The 25318-nt window shown below is 41.5% G+C and overlaps 1 protein-coding gene across 2 annotated transcripts in view; it reads left to right on the forward strand.

Annotated features, from left to right (window-relative positions):
• Positions 1 to 25318, forward strand: part of MCTP2 (multiple C2 and transmembrane domain containing 2) — a 121109-nt gene that overhangs the window by 21808 nt on the left and 73983 nt on the right. For both annotated transcript variants that reach the window (XM_072933717.1, XM_030281240.4), the window contains exons 4-9: positions 2666 to 2728; positions 3835 to 3943; positions 14792 to 14934; positions 15729 to 15805; positions 16923 to 17034; positions 18945 to 18980. In XM_072933717.1, coding sequence (XP_072789818.1) covers positions 2666 to 2728; positions 3835 to 3943; positions 14792 to 14934; positions 15729 to 15805; positions 16923 to 17034; positions 18945 to 18980 — 540 coding nt within the window. The remainder of the gene's footprint in view (positions 1 to 2665; positions 2729 to 3834; positions 3944 to 14791; positions 14935 to 15728; positions 15806 to 16922; positions 17035 to 18944; positions 18981 to 25318) is intronic.

Consider the following 25318-nt stretch of genomic DNA (forward strand, 5'->3'; position numbering starts at 1 on the left):
GAAGAAGCAAGTGAAGTTGTGTTGAATCCCTGCGTGATTCAGGTTGTAAAAGGTTCCTATGATGCCTTTTTTTTTTTTTTTTTTTGTTTTGTTTTGTTTTGTTTTGCCATTGGGTTCTGTCCATGGCCGCGTGTCATCGCTGAAGTGCTCTGATATCTCTTTATCCCCTTGCCAGCACTTTGCAGTGAGTCACTGTCCTGGTTTAGGACAAATGGGGGCAACCCAAAGCCTTGTCCAGTTGTAGATGCACTCAGCGTATTTGTATTTGGAATAATTCTTCTGCAGAAAACAAGAGGAGGCAGAGGTGGGAACGCTTGTCAAGAAGAACTTTCAATTTATGTACATTCATAGATCTGCTCTTGCTTGATTTATTTTCATGCAGATATATTTGGGGCTGTGACCCCCCCCCGGGTGTGGCCACTTTTGTTTAAAGTTGAGAACTGTCACTGTAGTTCGATAAAATCAAGGTTCATGAGCATGTTTTCACCAAGACTTTTATCTATATTCAGTGATCTCCCTGCAGTTAGCTACCTAGAATAACAGTAATTAATATTACGTGGACCTAAAATTAAAACCCCAAGTTTTTCTATTTAAAATTATAATTGTTCTGTATCTGTGGATGTAATCCAAGTAAACAGAAAACAGAATAAAGACAAAATCATAATTTTGAGGGTAATATTTTAAATAAATTATATCAAGCTAGCCAAGGCAGTACTTTTAAAATTATTATAATTTCAATGGAGTTCTTTGATCCCGTGTTTGTGCTGTGTAAAAAAAGCTGTAAAGAGAGACCATTACCAGTGCCAATGATGGTACCTCAAGGAGATTTCTGTGAAGCCAGAGACTCCAAGAAACACTAAGTTTAATGCACATGAGTGAGATTTTATGCATACTAGTCAGAAAATTCAAAGTTAGGGTTCCCCTAGCAGCTGTAACTGAGCTCTGTTGTGTGAGAAAATTCTTCTGCTGCTCTTTATGATGATAATTTTTCCACTTTTAATGTGCTTTTGCAAGGTGGCCAAGTTATGATTACTGTGGGAACCATAAAGTTAGATTTTGTCTGTCGTGAAAGGGAAATCTTAGTTGCAATGCTGGATTACTGTACTTCCTGATATGTAATATATGCATTTGCGGGAAGAGGAGGAAAAGAATTGCACAAAAGGTATTTACGTTTATTTCAGCATGTCAGCCCAGCTAAGATTTATGTACTTTGGTGCAGGAGCTGGTTGACTTTTAAATGTTTCCGTAGTGCCGCACACAATGCTGCTCTCATCTGAGAGGTTTGGATGTCGCCACACTTTCACATGAGGATCGAATTCCCCCCTGTGTGCATTTCTGCAGAGCGAGCTCACCCTTGGCATAAATCTTTGTGTTTGGATGGGCTGAGGTTGCCCAGCATCAGACCCGAAGAGTTTCCCAGGCACGTTGGTCCTCTTCAGCTGCAATGATGGTCACGGGCTCTTGGAGCAGCCAGGGGAGCACCAGAGGTGTCCTGGCTGATGAATCGCTTCAGACAGACTCGATGCTGGGCCACCGTGGCCTCAAGGCTTTGTATGAATCAGTATTTAGGAAGAAATGTTTTACTTCCTCTACCATAGATTAAAAATCCTTTGGATCTTCCAGTTACTGCAGGAAGGTGTTGCTTGTATTTTTTTTTTCTGTTTTGTCGTAGCTTAACCCACCAGGCATATAAATATGACACAGCTTCTCTCTTACTCCTTGCTCAGTGGGAACCATCATATGCAGGAGAGAACTGGGGGCAAAAGGTAAAATTTGTGGGTTGAGATAAAGACAGGAAGGACAGAAAAGGAAGAGGTAATCATTTTAATAATATTTGATGTATTATAATATACAGATATTATAACACAAAAGTATTTTTAAAAATTTAATTATATTAACTATATATTTTTTCTAATATTTAAAAAGAATTAATATTTTTATAGAAATTATACAACAGTTGAAATATTCAAAACAAGTGAGCACAGTGCAATTGTTTATCACCTACTGACTGATATCCAGCCAGTTCCTCAGCAGAGGGGCAGTACTTGTCCAGCAACAACTAAAAACATCAGTGTGTTATCAGCATTCTTCTCACCCTAAATCCAAAACAGAACACTGTGCCAACTACTAGAAGGAAAATTAACTCATCCAAAGCAAGGACAATTTTCCCTTTGACAATTTCTTTGTAATTTTTCCCCTGAGTAATTTTTTTTTTAAACTCAAACCAAACAAAAAAACCTACAGAAACAACAAAAGAAATCCCAAACACCAAACCAAGTGAAAAAAAAAGATTTATAAAAACCTTTAAGTGGAACTTGATTTTTGGGTGGTGAAGGAGAAGTTGTGGTCAAGTGAGGCAGCCAGACACAACAACCTTCAGACATCAGGAGAGTTTGTGATAAGAACCTTCAGCACCCAGTGCTGGGGAGGAGAAGAAGAAATTTATTCCTTGCTGGAAGCAGGCACTTAATTTTTCTGGATTAAACTCAAGAGACTAAGAGCAGTTACTGTAAAACAGGCAAAAAAATACATATTTAAATTATCTAAATGCATAAGTAAGATAATTTCATTCATTACATGTATGTATGAGTAATTTCTTGATTGATGCTAAGAGCCTTTTCTTTCCTGTATTGTTGTCTAATTCATTGTATCTTTTTTTTTATAGTACCCGTCTGGAGAAATGGATTTTGACTCTTCCCTATCATCTCAAAACTTTGATGACCAAATGGTAAGTCCTGTCATTTTGAGGGTTGATCAGAAACACAATTTATTTTAGATTTAGGTTCTTTCCTTACAAATTCAAAAACTCATCAGGTGAAGAACCCATCTAGAGATTTGCCCAGTGTGTTGTTTTGTTTTTTTTTTTTTTTTCTTTTTGCGGGGGTTGTTTCAGTTTTGTGGAGCATGTGTTTATTTAGCGGTGGGTTTGTGTTTTTGTTGTTTAGGATTTTAGTAGTTCAAAGTGGTTGCTAATGTTTTGAATAGACCAAACCTTCTGGATTTTTTGAAGCACTCTATAATATCTATATTGTACTGGTAACTGATGAGAGCAGCAGCATAAATACTGAAATAACAGTGCAGGAACAAACTGGATTAAAGCAAATACAGCAAGTAACACAGCTGTAAGCTTTGGCAGATAGCAAAATCAGTTTTAGGGCAGTGTGAAGAGGCACTGACAGTTCTGACATGTTATTCTCATGTAAAACATGTTTGCTTTGTGGGTGAACTTCTCTACCTTTGCCCTCTGATAACCTCTCAAGTGCTGTCCAGAGCTCTTTTCACCGGGTGTTCGAGCTGGAGGATGATGCTGAGCTGTGGCAGCACCTCTGATGAGCAAAAATCCTCTCGAGTTTGCTTTTGCTAAAGCTCACAAGCAGCACTGCCTGCCACTGGCCTTTCCAGTGAAATGGAATGTGCTCTCCTCTCAGCAGCTGTATGAAACGTGCTCTTCCTCCTGAGGTTATCAGGTGGCTACAAAGGGCTTTCGGGGTCTCTTCCAACTTGAGAATGCACGAGAAACAGCTCAGAAAAAAAAAATGTGCTGATAGGATTTGGAAAACCTGTGCATGCCATTGTGATTGTTATACCACCACTCATTTTCAGGTAAAACCCTTGCTTTGTTGAACATACTTGATGCTGATACTTAGCTACTTGTATAGTGAAGTAAAACCTGGGAAATAAATATTTTTAATGTTTCCTATTTTTCTTTTCTTTTCTCTGTTTTGTAAAAGATAGCCTTAAGGAAAGAGCAGAACTTTGTCTGTGCAGCAGCACACCTGCCTTATTTAAGATCTGCTTGGAGAGGTGTGTGACTGATTCCTTTGTTCTCCTCAGGCTCTGGAGGAAGCCAGCGACTGCCTGGCTGAGCTGCCCAGCCCCTTTGCCTACCTGCTGACCATCCACCTGAGGGAGGGCAGGAACCTGGTCATCAGGGATCGCTGTGGTGAGCCCCACCCTCCCTCTGCCCTCCTGCACAATTCACACACTTCAGCTCTGTACTCACCAAGAATACAAAGAATAATTGGAGGTTTATTAAATGATGGAGATGCTCTTAGGAGTGCTTTTGCAAAGATGTTATTAAAAGGGGGAACCACATGAGCAGGGCTGTGAGGCAGCAATCCTATCTAACCTGGGATGTGACTGAGCAATGACAGCATCCTAAAAACCCAAAACCCACCCCAAGATGATGTATCAAATAAATTGTAAAATATTTGGGGAATTCCTGGGAAAAAAGTGTGAAAACGTCTTAACTTGGCTTTTCTTCAGGATGTTAAATGAGGGAGAAATAAGCAGCCAGTCACTTGCTGTGGAGGGAAGAGCTGTCCTGCCAGGGGCTCTATGTAGGACTCTGAGGCAGCAGCTGTGTCAGGACCTTTGATCTGAACCTGTCAAAAAGCTCTTCCATATGTCCAGTCTTCATTTAATTTTTTTTTTTTTTCCTGCGGAAACAGTTCTGGTAGTTTTGTCTTGCAAAATGTCTGAGCAGCTTCTTTTGAGGTGAAGCCATGGGGTTGATTAATTTGGTTTTAAACAAAATAAGCTTGCACAGCCTAAAGGCCTGTGAAGGTTTGCACCTGGAGGGACCTGTCTGATTTAGGCTCTCCCATGAGATGCTGTTGGGATTTCTGTTGTCTGATATCTCAGTTAACTTTTTCCATGCTGGTTTTTCATGGCTTCACAAAACAGTAACTTCTGGTTGTTTTCCCTACCAGTTTTTAGAAGAAGTGAACCAGTACTTAGATTAAGATCCTCACTGGTTATAAAAAGCCTGTATTTCCTAACACTGTAGCAGTTGATCAGATTTTACTAGCAGGCTGCACAAGCCAGGACACATCCAACTGCTCCTAGGAAAAAGATGCTAGAAATGAGCAACTCCAGCAAAGTAGTTTTTCTAGAGAAGACAGAGCATACTTTGCTCTAGGCTGTGTTTTGTTGTGTAAGAAAGCAAATGCTTGTCTTTGTGAAGCAGGGGACAGCATAATGAAACAACATAAGGGGGAAAGAAATCCCTTTTGCTGAGTCTCTGTTGCTTTGTGGCAAATGACCTCTCATTTAGTAAACTGAGTATGTGAGGTGAAAAACTTCAGTAAAACTGCTGCTTTTTATTGCACAGGCAGCAGGAGGGGAGAAGGCAGTGCCTTAATGATTATTCATCAGTCACCACATTGCTGCAGTGGTGGCTCCTTAAAAAAATAAAAAGCCCACTGTGGATGCCCATGGTTACAGGTCTCTGCTGTCACTCTGGTTATGTGACATCTTTGTGTGATGCTGGGCTTTGACCTACAGCCACTGGGCTTTCTCAACGTGCCTTTCAAAGTGGGAGGTTGTCAGCCTTGCTCATCTCTCGGTATGAGAAAGCCCCAGAGATAACCTGTGGGCTGGGAGTGTGAGACTTCCCTCCTCTCCCCCCACCCTGCTGTGCTGGGGTGTATCAGTGTGCTCTGAATGATTTGAATTTAGAAAAATATTCACACAGACTGAGTGGAGAGTTTATGCCCCAGCATCTTTAGCCTAAATAAGGTTTAACATAAGTCTTGTAATTTTCCTAAATTTTAATTTTCATTTATTATGCAATCAGCGATTTATCTGGAAAAAAGTCTCAAAGCAGTCATCAAACCCATCAGTTTACATTTTTTTGGAGGAGTTTCTTTATCTACATAAAGAAAATGGTGTTTAAGTGTGGTGTTCTGCCTTCTTCTCATGTTTGCACTTTTCCCCTTAATTTTATTTTACAACAGTTTAAATAGCTCAGGCTTAGGAGCTGCAGTGTGGGTGGGTGATGCCCTCTCCTGGCAGCTGAGTAAAGTCTCTTGTGCTCATGTTCAATCTGTTTCTGCCTCTGTTTTGTCCCAGTGTAAGGAATATTTATCTGTGTGTACATGTAAAAATAAATCTAAGCTGTGTGACCAAGGAGAAATATTTCTGACATTGGAAACAGCTATTGCTTAAAACCATCCTGGCATTGCTCATTAAATTCACAGGTTTCTCCCTGAATTTACTAACAGTATGCTTAAGTTATTAATTAGGAAATAAATTATGCTTGGCCAAGTAAAGGTTCTACTTAGAGCTGCAGACTTCACTTTTTTTTCCAATTTTCCCAGTATTTTTTTCTGACTCTTTGCCTCACTATGTACTGCTCTTTCCAGGGTATGTTCCCTTTGGTGTGATAAAAATTCCTCCTTCACTTTACCAGATTTTAATTACAATTTTTTTTCCTCTTCATATTATGAATCCTGTTAACATCTGCTCTTTCCTATTTTTTCCTCCAGTTTTTACTTCTTGCATTGTTTTTGCCTGTCTCTTGTGTCTCTCCAGTCCCTGACTTTCTGCAGCTCCTCTCCTTGTACTGCTGTCTTTAGAGAGGGAGCATCACCCCAGGAGACTGGTTCAGAGATGCATGTGCTTCCTCTAAATTGCACAGCAATGTAGAAAAGAAAAATAAATCAGAATTTCAGTGTTTTCTTCTTCTCTTTTATCTATTTTTTGAAAGAAAAAGCCTCTGTACAGCAACATCCAGCCAAGGAATCCAAGTGCTGCTAGAGCAGGATCTTAGTTCTGGTGGAAAGTAGAGAAGCTCCAAAAACTCCTTTCTTGGGTCAAAATCAGTGTCCTGTCTAGGGATGCAGGCTGAGAGGGGTGTTGCCTGTTGGTTATCAGCTTGCTTGGAGTCTGATTTACTTGCTTACCATCTCACCCAGTCACACAGCAGAAACTGCCTGAGCAGATGGTAAATTTGGCATGTTACCTGTGTGCCCCTTTGGGGCCATTGTTGGGCAGTGCATGGGTCCTACATTTAGACTTCTTGTAGAGGATGAGCCAAACGTTGAAGGTTATGTATGTGTGTGCATACACTGCGCCAGAAGTTGGTTTTTTTAATGTATTTTTATGTATTTTTTATGGTATAATTGTTACTAGATGTGTTTCACTGATGGCAAGGAGTTTGCATCTGTGTAGTTTGAATACTCCAGGTAGTAATAAACCAGAAATTTTTTTTTTTTTTTTTTTTGATTAAAAATCTGTGGAGCACTGGAGCAGCTTGGCAGAACAGAGAGATGATTATTCTGTATCTCATTTGGCATTAAAAAAATCACTGGTGCTCTGAGCGTTGGCATCTTGTGGCACCCTTAGAGGTTTTAAGGCTTTGTTGACCCTTGTTTTGTGAAGCCCAGCTTCATGCTTTGAGCTGGGAGAGGCTGGAGCCCATTTCCACCTGCTGTTTTACCTTCACAGGGCAGGGTGGTGCCTCGTGGTTGTTTGAGTCAACCTGAAGAAATCTCCAAAGTCCTGCTCCCCTTTGGCACTGGGATGCTCTGGCTGTGCACGTTGCTCCTGGTCGAGTCACCCTTCCAGAGCAGTGAACAAAGTGATGCCACAGCTGTGAGGAGGGGCTGCCTTCCTTCAGGTGGCAAACCCAACTCTGCTGCTGTAAGAATAAGCAGAAACTGGGTTTTGAGTGCCTGTGAGGGTGAGAAAGCCCCTCTCATTTCCAAATCCTGTGCTTTTAAAGTTCATTTTTCATCTGTTACTCAGTGTAGTTACAAGAAACACAGTTCTTGGATGTGGCTGTGGTTGGTGACCTTTTTCTTTTTCTTTCCCTTTTAACTATGTGTTCCAGACTGAACTTCATGTGTGTCCCTTTTCTACCTGGTTTGGTGTTTTGTAGATCTTTTTTACGGAACCTTTGTGCCCCGTCTCTGTTTCTTCCTTTCAGGTTTCATTTGTTTCCTCTTGCTGCCCTTTGGTTTTCCTCTCCTTCCTTTGATGGAGGCAGTGATGGAGGCAGTGTGAAGGGTGCAAGGGGAGGAGCAGTAGTGCAGAAGATGCAGCACCTCCATGGGTGCATCCTGCTTTCCTTGTCCTCAGCACATCATCCTCTGCTCTCACATCTCACAGACCCCTCTGCCTGGGGTCCTGGGAGCCTCCCAAGGACAAAACAAAAGGAAAGAAAGCTTGTAGAATACCATACTTTTAACTTCCAGCAGCAGTGAGCCTGCAGGAACCCACCACTCAAAGCTCTGGGCTGTCCAGGAGTTAGACCTTGGTGATGCCAGTGGGTTTTGCCAGCTCAGGGTATTTTATCACTCTGTGATTCCCTGCCTGGGTCCATGCTGATACCAGAGTGCCAGAGGAAGGGATGTGTGTGTGCTCTGCTGGGTATTTGTCAGCTTAGAGCAAGTAATTGTTTGGAAAGCAAATGCTCAGAGCAATTAGGCTGAATTGCTCTCTGCAAACACGCTGATTAATTCAGACTTTCTCTGTTTTCAGGGTATCTGCAATTAGATCATTAGGCCTTCAGATTTATTAATTATTGCCATGTATTAGGCAACTTCTCGCACTTCTTTTTGAAAGGCGTAATCATGGCTAATTTACAAGTGCTGAGAGTTTGGATGGTGCTGAGCCCTCCTTTGGATATTTTCTGGATGCTGTGTGGCTGTGTGAAGGAGGGCTTGTGCTGAGAGAGTCTGTCTGTGCCAAGCCCAGCTTCTGGAAGTGCAGAGTGTGTGCCTGAAACTTTGCCCTTGGGCACAGTGATCCCTGTGAGCATCCTGCCTCGCTGGTGTGGGAAAGGAATGCACTGAGATAGGGACCTCAGAAAAACAGGAGGAGTTCAAACAAAAGTAATTTATGTGTCTGGAGGAGTTCAACCAAAAGCAGTTTCTATGTCTTCCCATCCTTGTAATGTTAAATTAGGAAATGTTGGAATCATTGCATTGGAAGAGAATTTTTAGGCTCAGAGAACACCCTGTGACTCTTCTTGTGTCAGGATTGTAGTTTAAAAAGCAAGTTTCCTAAACTGTTCTGGCTCCATCAGTTGTCAGAGCTGAGTCTTGTGGGCACCTGCCTGCATTAACAGGTCACACTGCATCTTCCTGGGACGTTGTAAAAAGATTTTATTTGGGTGAAGACTCAGAATACAAGAAACAATTCTGAGCTGGGGTTGTTTAGCATGAAGAAGAGAAAGCTCCAGGGATATCCTGGAGCCTCTGCCAGTGTCTAAAGCAGTGTTCAGTTGGACTAATTCTTACCAAGGACAATTCTATACCCTATGTCACATGTCCCTAATGTATGTGACATGGTATTTTGGTAGGTTTTTTCCTCAGTTCCTTTGCTTTTTTTTTTTTTTTGGTGTTTCTGAAGTGTCTTGAAAAGAAAGTGCTATATCTGCATCTTTCATTCTATTAAATTCTGGCAATTTTCCCCCTCCTTCACCTTCCCTTAAACTGTTTGCACACTTTCTACACACTTCTCTGGTCTTTTCAGTTTATTGGTTTTTTTGTGGTGGTTTTTTTTAGGTTTGTGTGTATTTTTTTTTTTCCTGGTTGGTTTTATTTTCCCTTGGAACCTATTGGGACTGCTTGTTTCCAAGCAATGTTTCATTTCCATCTGGCCACGTAAAACTAGCTGGGGACAAAACTTTCCAAAATCACCTGAATTTCCTGCCAGCAGAATACTTTATTTTCTGATTTCTCCTTTAAGCCTTGATCTCTGCTGTTTCACTGCAAGGATGTAGTGGTTTTCCACTTAAAAAGAAAAATGTGTGTTCTATTTTAGAATGTCTTTTACTCCTTGTCGTAAATAACTCCAGTAATTCTATTTCTAGGAAGATTTTCAGATATTTATTCTTTACATGCCTATAAAATAAATCCTTAATTTCCTTCTTCAGATTAAAATTTAGTTTTTTAACCAAACTTAAGATGGTCTAGGTTATATTTCACACTGCTCTTTGATTTTTTTCAAGATTTTAAGGCAATTTGGTGGTCATTTTTATTTATTTATTTATGGAATGAGACTTGTTTCATATGCTACATTTCCAGTAAGTTTGCTCCCATAAAACAGTGTGTGGCTTGAAATTATATTGGGTCTTCTGGGTTTGCTGGGTTATTTTTTTCCCTCGTCCTGAAGCAGTGGATGTGATCCACCTCTCGGTAGCTGCTAGAGGGCAGCAGTATCCATTTAAAAGCACCTTTAACAGTTTGGTTTCTTGGGCTACTAAACCTTCTCCTGCTGCTCTGTCCCAACATCTTTTTGCTTACTGAAGCTTTCTCAGGTTTTAGGTGATGTCTGATCTGCCTGCACTCATGGCTTTTTAGTGTTAGGGGGAGAAAATAGAAATGAAAGTGGTATTATGCAAAGGAATTCCAGGGACCATCACTGTCAAGATGAATGTTCTTTTCTCATGGGGGAAGAGGCCTAGCTGATTAAATGATTTTTTTTTAAGACGTCAACTTTCCTTTTTATTATTTATTTGGTTTGCTTTAGGCCAAGAAGTAGATTATGTTGGGTTTTATATATATTCTGTCCATATATTTTAGTGTGTGAGAACCTGCATGTTTCACTGCACAATATACAAATTAACCTCAAAGCACCTTGCTTTTCCCAGTTCTCAACTGGCTTTAACAATACTCCATTCCCCTGTTGATACTGCTACAGCTGATGTGAGTGAGACCTTGCTTTCAGAAGAGCCTGCATGCACGTGCCTAAAAGTTGTTGATTCAGTTGCCTTTACTAGGAAATTAATGCTAAAAAAGCTTTCTTTTTTTTTTTTTTTTATAATTGGTCTGGCTTTTTCAGAAAATTATCCATTTCTGTCACAGTTAAAAGAAGATTATAAACAAAAAACCCTTTTTTTAGACTGGTTCATCTCTAACATCACCAGGCTCTTTTCAAAAAAAGTTATGTTTTTCTGCCTAGATTGTAGATTGTCTCTTATAAATAGCTTTTAATAGACCCAGACGTCTTTCTGAGCTTGAATCCAGAAGGCTTCAAGCCCTGAATTCAAATGCAGTCCGTGATTTGCAGTGTGTGCTGTTCATCCCATCAGGAGAGGCTTGCCCACCTCACTTATTTCTCATTCCCTGTCAACTATTTTGGTCACCTGGATGCAATCTGGGGTGTCTTACAGGAAACCAGAACCAGACCACAGTCAGCAGAGAGCTACGTCAGCATCTCGGGACCCACCTTGGGCGGGCCGTGCTGCCGCATCCATCCTGACATTTCTCCACTGTGGGAATCCAGAGCTTCCCTCTGGCTGCCCTGGAAGGTCTGGGAACCTGGCAGGGGTCAGGAACCCCCTGTACAGAGCCCCCAGAGACACTGTCTGTGATCTCTGTCCATGGAAAAGAGTTTTCAATCTTACAGGATGAATTACAAGCTTTGAGTGTTTGATATAAGTAATAATTAAGTGTGGCACAGGTGCAAAAGTAAAATTTTAGGTTTCTAGATTAGGGGCTTAAAGGGGACAAGATGGAGGAAATTGGGTGTGTCTTGTCCTTTTTCTCCTTCTTCATGCCCTCCATGTTTCACTGTAGTGTTGGCATTTTTCTGTTGGTTTAGGCTGGGGACACACTGTCCAACGTAGGTGACAGATATTGGCACGTTATTATAAATACAGCACAGGTAGTTTGTGGTATTTAATGTTTGTAACATCCCACTGAGGGCAGAGCCCCACACGCTGCCCTGCAGGACAGAGCTGCGGCAGGGCAGCAGAACATGTTAGAGATAAACAGAATAAACAACCTTGAAACCAGCACAGATAAATTATGGCTTCTTTGGCAGCGGGGCAGAAAGACAGAGACTTTCTACAACCTCGGAATCATCAATACCTCAGATTCCAACACTCCACCAGCCACCCAGCTTCACTCCAGTGACCATCACCAGCCTCAGGTGCCCCGTGTCCCTCCACCCAGGTGGCAATCCAGCTGCTGGGTGGCACGGAGCTGCCATCCAACCATTGGCGTGTCGCCCGCCTAGTTGAGATGTCACCCCCGTGACACCGCGACAGGCGAACGCCGCAGGACACCCCCTGCCCCGCCACAATTATTTTCCCTCACAATTAACACCGGTGCTAACTTGACACCTTTCCCTTGTTTGGCTTTTGTACGCCCCGTCCCCCTCTCTCTCTCTCGCCGTTAATTCGCCGCATTAATATTTTCCGCGGCGCGGGTGCCGCCGCTCACCCGTGAAGCCGCTGGAACATTATGGAGCTGTCAAGATAGCGAGGGATTACCCAGGCTGCCTTGCTGGAGTAAGTGACACCACCGAGGCCCCGCTTTGAGATGTTTATTTTGAGAGTAAGCTGACAAGCATGAAGGCCTGATCCCACAGTGGCAATCTTATTTAATTAAAGGCCTCTTTTTATTGTAGCTTCCCCCCCACCTCACTTTTTTTTCCTTAATGTACAATATATACTTTTACGTAAACAAAATATATTTTCCTATTATATATATTCCTTTAATATATATTCCTTTTATATATATTCCTTTTATACATATTCTTTTTGCATATAGTCCTTTTATGTACATACATTTCTATATATAAATATGTGTAAATATAAAGGAAGAGTTTATTAAAAATAAATACGTGAGAATGATCGCTAAAGCCTGGCTCACATGAGCAGTGCTGGGCAGCCCTTCCCTCCCCCTTCCCTTTTATTTTCCTTTACTGTATAACAACCTGGAAAGCTTTTTCAGAGCAATAATGCAATTTGGAGGCTTACTTAGCTATAGTCTTCTTGCTTCCCATTCTCAGAGAAAGGGCTTGGAGTTTTCTGCTTGTTGGTACTGAACTTGCTGGCTGTTTGCTTTTATTCTGTATCTCCAATTTTTCTCTCTTTTCAGGTTTTGTCCTTTTTCATGGGTTTTCTGTGCCAAAAGCAGATGAGTTATGGCCATAAACCACCTGCCTCCATCGTCTCTTCGTGCTTTCATTTCATCACTTGCTTTCCTTGTCTTGGCCAGTTGCTATTTCATGCACAGAATAGATTGTGGACATTATTATTATTCTTACTTTAATTATGCAGCTTTGTCCAGCTCATTCAGTAAATAAAAGTCAGGGGAATTTCTGCCTTTTTGGTCTTTTAAAATCTTTTTGAAGTGACACCAAAGAGTTCAGTGCTGTTATTTCTTAATTCTGCATCTTCTGATGACTGCTGCCCCCCAACACTGTGGGGCTGTGATCTATCTGTGTGTTCCCACTCCTGGACATTGTGCTGGTTTTAAGCTGGATGCTTTGTATGAGAGTATAAGCATAGTTCTGAGAAATTTTTAGGGAAAGGTCTAGTCCTAACCCACTGGGAACAATGAGAAGCTGCCCTCTGACTTTCCTGGCTTTGGATCTGGGCCTTAGTATTAGTCTTTCTTAGAGGAGAAGAAAAAGAAAATTCTATTTAAGAAGTCTGCAGCGCTTTTTTTTTTTTTTAACAACAAAAAAAGTGATTTTTTTCAACAATTATTATTCAGAAAAAGGATCAGCTGCAGACAGCATTTGAAAGCCAACTGATATTTTCCTTCTGTGAATGAAACACACTTTATGTGCAGAATGGACCAGGTTCTACAACTCTTCCCTTTTGAAATTATAGCAGAATAAAAACTTTCTATAATCCTTAGAAATATGTCTGTCTCTCAGGAGCACAATTCTTTACAGTGCTTACACAAATAGGTGCTTACACATAATTGTTTTTTCTTGAGTTTAAATCTGTCTTCACATAACACTGATGAGATCTTTGGAAGTTTAAATATGGATTTTTCACATCCTTGCAGGTGCACAAATCATTGGCAAGACTGAGTATTGCTCTTAGGCTGGGTTATCCTGGGTTGCCATGTCTTTGTCGGGCCAGGTTCAGATTATTTCTGACTCTGAAGTCTGCTGTAGGAATCAGTTCCTTCCTTTCCCCATGCTGCAGGCTGGGGGGCAGCCAGGACCATCACCTTAGCTGCTACCCTGCTAATGAAATTGAACTGTTAGGAGGGAAATATAATTCCAACTATCATGTACAATACAGAAAATACTGGATATGACAGATGAATGGCACCTAGGCTCAGTTAATTGTAGATACTGCTACATCTCACTTTGATTTTTCCCCTTTATTTTCAGCCTGTGAAGATTTTTTTTTTTGCAAAGTCTGTATGAATAACTAAATCAACCATCATCTAGTTAAATCCTCCCTGTGCCTTGTTCCCCATCTTACTAGGTGGTTGGTGTCAGTGCAGATGCCACCAGTTTAATAACAATAATAAAAAGTTGATTCCCTCTTCTGTTTTCCTTTGACAGATGCAAGTCTTTCTATTGCTGCCGAGTGGCACGAGCCTCACACTCTGTCCATGGACATCTGCTCCATAAAAACAGGGGACATTATTGCCATGGCAAATTGTGCCACTTGGATTAAAAAACATGTTACCTGGACAGTGCTTGTTTTTGCAGAGTCTGTTCTCTGTGTGGCTTTTATCCTGAGCTGATGAATAACGTTGATGTTTTTTCATTGAAACCTCAAATTGGGTTTTAAGTAAATTGGCAAAGTGACACCAGTGATGAAATCCTGACGGGTATTTTAGCTATTGTTACTGGTTTCCTTGGAGCTCCTATCCCAGTTACGATGCTTTGGAGTTTGGGTCCTTTGAATACATTCCTAGTCACAGGACCACATTTTCTCTCTTCCACTGTGTCATTAGTTGGCCTGTAAATAGTGCTTCCGTGCTGCTTCTGTTTGCTCTTTTACCAAATTAAAATTTTAACAGAGTTGTTAAACAGCAATTCACGTTCTTAAGAACAAAACAACAGATCAAGCAAACAATGAAGATTTTTTTGTTGCCTGCTTTCGGGCAACTTTCTGATTCTGTTTGTAGATTTCCTGTATGAATGAGCAGTTTTTATACAGGTAATTAAGTATATACATGTATCTGTAAAATAGGTAATTACCATTAACTCTTTTAAATTATTTTATGAAAATATAATTTAAAGTTGTGGAGTTGCATACAGTGCTGACACTAATCTATTTTTTAATTAATTATTACAGGTACAAGTGACCCGTACGTGAAGTTCAAATTGAATGGTAAAACCCTTTACAAAAGTAAGGTAGTCTACAAGAACCTCAACCCAGTTTGGGATGAAACTGTTGTGCTGCCCATACAGACCCTCGATCAAAACCTCTGGATCAAGGTAAGTTTTAGTCTCAGTTTTTTGAAAGACTGGCCAATATTTTTTTAAGCAATTATTTTCAACTTTAGAAACACATTGATTTTTATTCCCCATAGCAGCATGGCATAAAACACAATCCAGTTTAAGAGCTTCAGCAATTTCAAATTAAAATGCACATATGTCTTTCCCAGATTTTACTTGCATGTTTTGCTTTCCGTCTGCAAAAACCCAAGTTTGAAATAAAACTCCTTGACTGGATCTGTTTAAAGCCGTGGAGCTGAATTCTCTCTCTCCCCCCGTGCTTGTGCAAACTCAGGGAAACCGAGGGCAGTTTCAGAAGCACGTTTTAGGAGTGCAGTTTGGCTGGGCTGCACAGAATTATTACCTGGGATGCAGCCGTGACAAGTAGCAAAGCCTTTTCTGGTTATGAGTAACACTACAGTTACCAGAACCACAAGCTACCAGTTGTGAGCACTAATTGCTAAAACATCTGTAAGCACAAGTACCTGATTTTTGTGCAGTGTTTCATTATGCTGTCGTGTGGAGTATAAAGGAGCAGGCACAACCCATAGCAGCACACATGTCTCTGTTTACATAATATTAAGAAGATACTTTCAAAATGCTGGTTAAATATTTAGCTAAAAATACAAATTAAAGCGGGGAGATGGAAAGTGATCCCTGAATTATATCTAAGCTTTGATCTTTCAAATACAAAATTGAACTGAAAGGGCTTAAAATATCTGTTCTTTCATCGCCTGGGATAAAACTGGCTTATGATGTGAAAATTGGAAATATTTGTCTTATTTTGCCACCAGGTGTACGATCGTGATTTAACCTCTTCAGACTTCATGGGTTCGGCGTCTGTGGCGCTCGCTGAACTTGAACTCAATAGGTAACAGTTCATTTAATTAAGGGTTATTAATGCAGCTTGATTGAGAAACAGAGCGAAGTGGTGAAATGCTTTTTTTCTGGCTTGGAGTTTTTCTATTTGTGAAAACTTATTTTTGATAGAAGAGTGGGGATTTCAAGAGAAATCACTTAAGATAAGTCTTCTGCACATGTTTTTATGCACCGGATTAAAATCCAGCCTGGACAGAACCCAATTCTGGGACTAAGAATTTCTGTGTGCAGCCTTGTTTAGGGAAAGCCACACCAGGACAATTTATGGAGGTGGGAGAAGGTTTGGGACCTGTTCTCAGCCCCACAGGGTGCCTTCCTCTGGGGCAGAGCAGCGTTTTTTGCCCGGCTGCTGCCAGCAACCCTTTTCCAGCCTCCCCCTTATCCATCCCTGCCTGCAGCAGCTGCATCTGGCCCTGATTTAGTGCCGAGGCAAGCCCTGTGCCTTTTGTCTGCTGCTGCTGCTTGGGCTCAGTGTGGAGCTGGAAGCCAGGAATTCAAGTTTTAGTTGTTTCTTTTATACTCCCTTGCTGTGCAGTGACTTTTTTTTGGGGGGGAAATGAGTTTTCCCAGTGCAGGGGGGTGTTGTAGCTCCCCTTGCTATTGTATCTGAATTTATAGAAATGTTCATTTGTTCATGGGATAGTGCTACCAGGTAAATACCAGCATTCCTGTTTTCAGCAAGGGAACAGAGTCATGGAGGGGGATTAAAAGCAGGCAGAATAAATATCTCTGGAGTCAAGTACAAACCATTAATATTAGAAGATTCACTTGGATGAGTTTTCTTGTCACTCTTCTTTGCTGTGTAGTGGAGGTAGTAGTAACTTAATTCAGTGTGTACCTGCATATGGAGAGTTATGAGTACTGAGCAGTGCTATAGGAACACTGTGCTGCATTATTAAAAGAGGGGTGTATTTTGTCAGAACCTAGAAAGAACTCTCCAGATTTCCCATTTTAACATTTAAACTCAATATTGGGAATTTCAGACAAGAAGCTGAAATTTGCACAGCTCAACCTGACCTTTAATAATCAACTCGAGTTAACTGGAGTCAATAAATGCACAACTTTTTTGTTTTCCTTTTTTTTTTTTTTTTTTTTTTGTTGCCTTGTAGAACTACTGAACAGGTTTTAAAACTGGAAGATCCCAACAGTTTAGAAGATGACATGGGAGTGATTGTATTAAACCTGAGTCTAGCAGTCAAGCAAGGAGACTTCAAGAGAAATGTAAGTGGCTTAGGAAATCAAATTTATAGCTGGAATTTGTAGGGGGGAGAAAAGAAGAGCTGGCATAATCTGATTTACTGGGAAATGCCACCTTTATTTTCGTCCTCTGAGACTCAATATTGAAATCGAGATGGAGCATAACTTTGAAAAAAAAAAAAAAAGCCTTGTATTTAGCTGGGTTAAAGTTGTGTAGACATTTGTAGCTGGATGCTTCTGTCTTGTCACTGTGATGTGCACTGTGGCAGTACTCTCTGTGCTCTGGGCATGTGTCCAGCACTGCAACGGGCAGGTTGAAAAAAACCTGTTATATTTTTTTTTAATATACTTTTTTTTTTTAAACAACAATGAAAAAACTTATCCACGTGACATCTAAAAATTGAGCTTGGATGTTAAGACTTAAACTGCCCCAGTCCTGTGGAGGAACACCAGGCTGAGAGGAGGTGGTTGCTTGTAAAACCTTGATCTTACCACTGATAATTTCTTCACTGAGTTAATTGAACTTGGCTCTTTATGCAGAAATGTAGTGATTAGTGATATTAGAAATGCAGAGAAGGTGGGCAGAGACTGGGAACACAATAACTGAAGCTGATAGTTTTTTTTTTTAATTTTAGGTCCTGCATGTGGCTTTTTTGCTTCTATTTTTAAAGTTTTCTCCTAATGTTGTATAAAGCATACACCACACACAAATATTGGTGAACTAATCCTGCTCCTGGCCAGCAAGGGGTGGACAATACCCAAGATCAGGCAGTTACTTGGTCTGTCTTAAAAACCAGACTTATTTTTAAATATGTGTAATACATATTAAGAGAAAATATTTCTACAAGTTTTCTGCAAAGTCGAGTATGAAACTTACTGTTTACAGCACATTAATGAATTATAGGTGTGGAATTCCTGCCTGAATGGGATTATTTATAGAAACATAAATGTTTCAATGGGTTGGAAAGCAAAATGAGAAGAAGCTAATGTGGGATATCTGCTGTTCATTATTTATTTTTAAAATAGATGCCTTTTTGAGAATTGTAAAGCCTTAATTAAGAGCAAGGTAATGATTTAGTTAATTTTACCTCACTATATGATTATTTGAAAGCTTAATGACAATATTTAAAATAATGGTGTATTTATATGTCTGTATTATTAGATGGCTTTTATATGGAATGTGAACTCCCCTCTAACTTGTACAATCAGCATTGTTGGCATGTGTTACTGAATTGCAGGAAGGGGTGAAGCAAAAATGTAAAGTTACTTTAGCAAAAAAGTCAGTTTAGTCAGAAAAACCTCAGGAATTCTAGATTTTTATTAAGGCCTGGTCTAAAGTGGACCTAGCCAGTGAAACAAAGCTTATTGGTTTAAATAGCAGCTTTTGGTACTCTTGGGTGCTTAGTTAACATTCAGAGTGTAGATGATAGAAGAGCTGGTGCACACTGTAATTTTTTTAAAAGACAGTGTTTTAAGCCCTCATATTTCAAATGCAGATTGCTCAGCCATTTCCAAAGGAGTCAGAACAGTGAAATAGCTCTGTCCACATTAGCACTTAACAGCAAGATGATTTTTTCCCCCTTTTTAAATTAGCTTACTGTAGAACCAGATGGCACCAAAAGTATAAGCCATGTTTCTTACTAATGGCTCTGGGTCCCTCCACTTCTTATTCTCAATTACTTTTTTTTTTTTATTGCCTCTTTTTTTGGTGCAATGCAGGTATTTTGAGTTTGTTGATTGTTATGTTCCATGAAGCAGGGAAGGTAGATGGAGATGTAGTTGTAGATTTAGCCCTCTATTTTGTAATAGGCTTTTCTAACTCATTTGACAAGCTTCTGTTTGAATTGTTTTACTAAGCACTTTCCCCATTTTACTCCTTACCTGTTTCCTTTGCCTGGATTCTCTTTGGTACAATAATGGGCACTCATGAACAGAGATGGTCAAGTCGAAAGAAAAGAACTTCATCCAAGGTAATACTTTTTTTTTTTACTTAAAGAAAATGAACATCCCCTCCCAAAATTTATGCCCTAAACAAAGGAAACTCAGGCTAAACAAAGGAAAACTCAGAAGTGGTAACCTGTCACAATATGCTGGCTGTGGTAACCTTTGCTTTTTCGATTTTTCTGTTCATCATGATGGGAAATTGCTGTTGTTTCCCAGTTGTAGCTGCTGGGGTAGTGTCTAGTGGCAAGTGAACGTAAGACCCCATTCACAAAGAGCTGTAGAACGAGAGAAAAACTTCCTGTACAAAGGAAAGGGGTGTAAATTTAACCAAAACAAGAGGCGCTGTGGAGGGTTTGAGTTGTTTCAGAACACCTGGATGGACATGGTCGGTGCAGAGATGAACGAGGCTCTCATGGATCCCCGTCTCTCTCTGGGGCTGCCTCTCACCATGGGTGGAATTCTGTGAGGCAGTATTTCTTCTAGTTGCCCCTGTGGGTTTTGAAATTCCTTTTGTTCTTGGGATGGAGGCTGAGCAGGGAGTTTTCATTACCTCCATTGTAACAGGATTTCCAAGATTTGTGTGTTGCCACATGTCCGTGTAACTGGCTTCCCTTGGTCTCCTGTAGGATCCCTGCAGGCTTCCATTACTTTTATATTCCTGTATCATTTTTGCATTAGATTTTAACTTGTTCGGGAAACAGACTGTGGCTTTTTATGTGTTCTGTAAAGCTTTAATTTGCTATTGAGTAAATAACAATGATACAGACACTGCAAGCCACACTACCCAGCTTGAGAGCTGTACAGTCTCAGCCTCTGAAAAGCAAAATTTGGCTCTTAAGATGAGTGTGTTCTCATGATATTTTCCCTCTGTAACTATCGGTTTGTGCCTAAATAAATTGAATCATTAACCTCCTCTTGTTTTATTCATTACAACTGTGGTGTGCTGTGTAGAGGAGCCAACCATCTCAGGTACTGTGCCAGCAAGAATGTTTTTTGTCAATAGAAGAAGTGCAAAGTACAGTCTTTGGAGCCCTGATTGCAGGGATATTGCAGTGCTTGGAGCAGAAAACTGCCAGGAATGCCTGAATGCCACATGATAGACAGTGATGGAATAAACTGAAGAGCTTATCACTTCAGTTTTTAACTAAAACTCTGGAAATTACTGTGCCTTGGCTCGGTCAGTGTTGCTTGATCCCCATCTTTCTCACACAGCTGTCTCTGGATGCTGGTTGGCTTTGGGACCTGGGAAAGGGAGTTGGGATTTTAAACTCAGGTTCTTTTTCTTCACAATAGCCAAAATTCTCTTTTGGTTGCTATTACTGGAAGTTTTGGGGTGTTTTTTTTTTTTTTTAACCCATTTCTTTAGGGTTTTTTTGTTTGTTTTTTCTTTTTGCTTTTACGCCATATCTCAGTGCATTTTATATAATTTTTTTACATACATGTTTTCAGACCTTTAGCTGTCAGCCTTTCAGCTCTCAAGACTCTGTCTTGTGCCTTACCACCTTTCAGAATAAAATTAAGAGATGCTGAAGTGTGGTGCTGATTTAGAAGACATGAAAGTATTGTTTAAAAGGAAAGAAGTTTCAACCCTGTGCTCTGTTCTGTTCCAGTCACTAGAGGGTAGGAGAGCTTCAGTTCTTCCTGGGGAAGACACAGTTCATGCTCCAGTGTGATCTCTAAAGAAAACCTCTGTGACCATCCAAAGGCAGTAAAAAATATTTCCCAGCATGCGCTGGAAAAAATCTGACAAAGCAGTATTTCCTGGTTTATTGATTCTGCTACTGCACTAAAACACTAGTACTGTACATCAATAACCATCTTTAGTTAGGAAACTCTGCTCTGTGGAAGCAGTACTAGCAGTTTGTGGCAGAACATAAAGGCTAGGAAGAAAAATTGTGTGCATGGGGAATATAGGTGTCTAGGGAAGGCACAAGAGGTTATGGAAGAATAGCCAGAGAGTATGATGGGGTAGAAAACAATGTTGCTGGACGAGATAAAGATACAGGAATAAGGAGTGCAGGGGAAATGGAGAGAGCTCTGTAATGGATACACAAGCTTGTTTGTTTTTTGGCTCCTGAGCTGACTCTGGTTGGGTGTTGCAGGAGGAAAACATAGTATACTTTCATTTGAGCAACATTCCTCCCTCCAGGTTTAGGCAAATAAAAGTTTTCTATTTGAAATAGTTTTTCTGGGATATTTTTTTTTTTAATGTGCTGAACTGCAGCTGACCCCTATTGTAATATTTAGCTTTTCCTCTTCTATAAATACAGGGAAAATGACTTATTTTAAGGATGGACAAAATGAATATAACTTTCACAGCTGTTTTTTAATCTGTATTGCCTACATGAAAGAAATCTGATTATCCTCTAATTTGACCATTTTGTGTTGTCTTAATGCAGATTTGGCACATCAGTGTCCTAAATGAGTCTTTTCACATTAATCACGGGATTCTTGCTGACTTCCCAAATTTACCCCAAATGTTGATGGCATTGATACCTGTTGCAGCTCCATGTCAGACTGGCAGCAGGGCTCTTGTGGATACTGTGCTCTCTTCATGTGTGTTCTCTGAGCTCCCTTGCTTTTTAGAGAAAGAGCTGCATTTCAGACAACAGCAAAAACAGTGCCAGCACAAAATCTCCAGTCCAGCTCCAGTAGCCTCATGGTCATTACAGGGAGTATGCAGGAAGGATTCCAGCAACTCAGTATGGTCTTTTAAATCATTTTGGAGCAAGAGCTGTTGAACTGTATGATTTAGGTGTCTCTTGATTATTATGAGTATATATTTTTCACTGCTGCTGGAAGGGAATCATTGCATGTTTGGGCGGATTCCCCAGGCATGGGCAGCACATTCAGATCCCTCATTTTTCATGGGAGCTGAGAACAGCATTGTCCTCATTGGGAGCTGTTCTCAAGAGCGTGGCTTTCTTCTTTTCCTCGTGGAGGGTGGCACTGCAAAGGGAAGAGGATGCTGTTAGGCAGCATTAATATATTCACTCATGTCTGTGCATTGACATGCTCTCCCCTCTGTTCTGCTTTTTTCTGGGGCACAGAAGGAGTTGGTAGCTCTCTGCTGGAGCCCAGCATGCTGATGCTCAGTACCCTTGTTTGTCCCGGGTGGCTTGAGTCTCACCCTGAGTGCCCTGCACGCTCTTTCCAGCGTTTGCACAGCTGAATAACCTTTAAGTGTTGAACATCCAGGAGGCAGATAAGCAGGTCTGCTTGGGGTGGATTGACCTGCAGCAGTTCAGTCCTGAAACAAAAGCGACAGAATTGCCACCTTGATAGCTTAAGCTGATTGAATAAATTGGCTGAAAGGCTGACCGGACCCAAGGGCTCCTCAAGCATCTCATTGCAGGGGAAAATCCCTCACTCTCCTTCCTTCTTTTTTTTTTTTTTTTTTGTGTGTGTTCCCGTGTGGGCTGTTAGGTTTCATTTTTGTCTGCCTCGTTGTGTTTGGCTCTCTCCTCCAATCCCCCGTGGGCAGCGCGGAGCGCGGGGACTCACTCGCCACAGGGTCACAGCCGTGGTGCCAATCTCGTGTTGGTTCACTTGCCTTTCCTGCCGCCCTCTCCTCTTTCCCAAGGGGAAACTGCCTCTGCTGAAGTGGTTTCTCTGCCTAATGAGGAGAGGTCCGAAGAGTCCTCCTATTTGTGTGTTGTTGTTTTCTCAAATGGCAAATTACGTGGCCCAGTTTTGATGTTGACCTCTTCACAGGGATTGCAGCAGGCTTTCTGTTGTCCTGTCTCATCCTTTTAAATGAAAGATGGGAGAGATGGGCTCACTTCACACTTGGCCACCTCGCCGTGTCATTTAAATGTACAATTTTTCTGCATCTCTTTATTGCTTCAAAAACAAGTTTGAACTTGGGGCATGTATGTGTGTGTCAGGAAAAGAGACAGATTTGAAAGCATCCCTGATGCACCAGAGGGGATTTGCTGGGTGCCTATAGAGGGACATTATAGACAAATGGAGTTATCAGGGAGACTGGAGCTCCTAAAGGATTTTGTGAAGCTGGGTCAATGAGCTGGTTCTTTCCCCTCCAAAGCTCTGTCATTCTTGTTCAGCTCCTGTATTTCGCTTTGTGAAGGCAGAATATAGCCCACCTGCTCATTCTTCTATTTTAAACCAGAACCAGAAAGTGATAAAAAATTGAAAGTTGATGAAACTTTTATATTCATTTTGAAACCAGGAACAAGATATTGAGAGTGGTAATGTGAGGCACTAATTTATAATTTTTCTGTTTAGAGATGGGAAATGTTTTCTGGGCAAATGTCCTTTCTAAGCTGTTGGGAGAAGAACCATCTTCTGGTCCTTCTGCTCTGTGACCAGGCCATACTTTTTCTTCAGAGATTACTCTTTACTTATTTGATGAGTTACAATCCCAAAATCTGCAGTGGATATGGATTCTTAAGACTTAAAAAGCACCTAGTTTGTTTTAAGGAATAAAGATCTCTGAATATTTTTGTGCTTATTGTCTGATTTTTTTTGTTGCTGTTGCCATACTGGCTGGCTTGTTTGAGGGATGTCTTTAGTTCCAGGTTTTATCCATTTTACAGCAGTGAACTGCTCATAAAGGTGACCTTTATGGTGTTACTGCTTATTTGCACACAGCCAAAATCAGAGCTCTAGAGACAGCCCTCAAATTCTGGTTTCAGAGTTACCTTGATTTCAGAAACGATGAGGGGAAGGAATAGGCAACTTTGTCCAATGCCTTGTGCTTGGGACATGTGCCAGCTTCCATCATAAATCATGTGTTTCTTAATTTCCAGCCCTGTATCTTGGTCCCAGCTTCAGCCAACTTTTCTGTACCTCGGCAAGGCACCTTTACTTGGGTCTGGGATGCAGCCAGAGTGTGAGCAGAGAGCTTACAGGAAAATACAGCAGGAGAGGCCTGAAGGACCTGGCATGCAGTGTGGGAGCCCAGCTGGAAAGGGCTCAGGTTCAGCAGGGGGGGAGCTGCAGTACCCAAGTGTGGAGGCATCAGTAGCCTGGGAGATAACAGCAAAAGGAAGAGCTGAATAGATAAATCACTTCAAAATTGTCACTGATTAAGCAGTTGTGTCCTCATTTTCTGGCCAGTATGGAGCAGGGCTTTGGCTTTTCTGGTCTCATTGTGAAGGCAGGTGAGGAGGCTGGCTGGAGGCAAGGAAGAGTGTTTGGGGTGTTTTTTTCAGTGCTTGTTTTGCCCGAGTAACTTTGTTGGACTAAAGGCTGTGCTCCTCTGTGTTCTGCTCTGCAGTAGTTTTGCCAACTCAGAGGGAGGCTGTGAAGTTTAATCAATTAGCTCTGTGTAAATCAGTTTGAAATGAGTAGGTGTGGGGTATCAGAGAGGAGGTAAGACGTCTAAAATAAATAAGGCAATATCATTTTCTTGTCACCTGGGAGGCATTTTCCATAGTGCAGACTTCCCTAGGCAGCACTAAAGTTGACTCATTGAAGGCCTGGGTCTGTGGGTCTACCACACATCTGATTTTCCCCAGACGTGCTTCCTTCCAGAAACTGAGAGTGGAATCTGAGACACTGCCTGTTTCACTGGGATTTCCATCAGGGTGGTCAGAGGAACAGCCTGCCAAATACCTGGGGAGGCTGGAGAGGTGGCCACAGAGCAAGTACAGAGGGGCTCTTTGGTGCTACGAGGCACAGGAAATGTGCCAGACCTGCTGAGCAGGCTCTGTGGGGGCGACCTGGGCATGTCCAGGAAATCCAAAGCATTCCTCATGTGCCGTGTCTTGCAGGGGTGTAAGAAAAGCAGCCTTCCCATGCTCAGTTTGGGGAGAGCTCTGTGCTGGTGGCAGGGCTGGACTGGGGGAGCTGGGAAGCTGTGGGAGTCGTGGAGCCTGTGTGGGGCTGCTGGAGGTCAGCACCGTGCCCTGAACCAGTTGCAAACATCTTGGCTCCACTCTGCACTGAGATGCTCTCAAGTGACGCTGGATCTCCTGCAGGTCCTGTTAGCACACCCCTCTTCTGAGAGGAGCCCAGAGCAGCTGCAGAGCCAGAGCAGGGGGTGCATCAGGCTCTTTGCTTGGGGCCACCTGTTTTGGGAGGTCAAGGTTGGTGCACTGCAATGTGTTCCAGTAATCCTGAGTGCAGGTGCTGATTTTTCCGGGGGCTGTGTGGGATCCAGGCTGGTTTGGGTACCTCCCAACAGTCCTTTGAACTGTCAAGTCAGCAGCTACAAGGGTGGGGTTATGTGTGCTGTAGAGCTGGGGTAGGAAGGTCCCCAGTGCTAAGTGACTCCCAAAAATACCAGCCTGGATGAAAAAAAGAAAAGAATCCAAGTTTGATTTGAAAACTGAGTGATAACAACTGTCTTTTGTGTTCAGCCTGGAAGCTTTGAAGAGAGCTGGATGCTTTGTTTTTAAAA

Source organism: Taeniopygia guttata, chromosome 10 (assembly GCF_048771995.1).
Source record: "Taeniopygia guttata chromosome 10, bTaeGut7.mat, whole genome shotgun sequence".
Taxonomy (NCBI): domain Eukaryota; kingdom Metazoa; phylum Chordata; class Aves; order Passeriformes; family Estrildidae; genus Taeniopygia; species Taeniopygia guttata.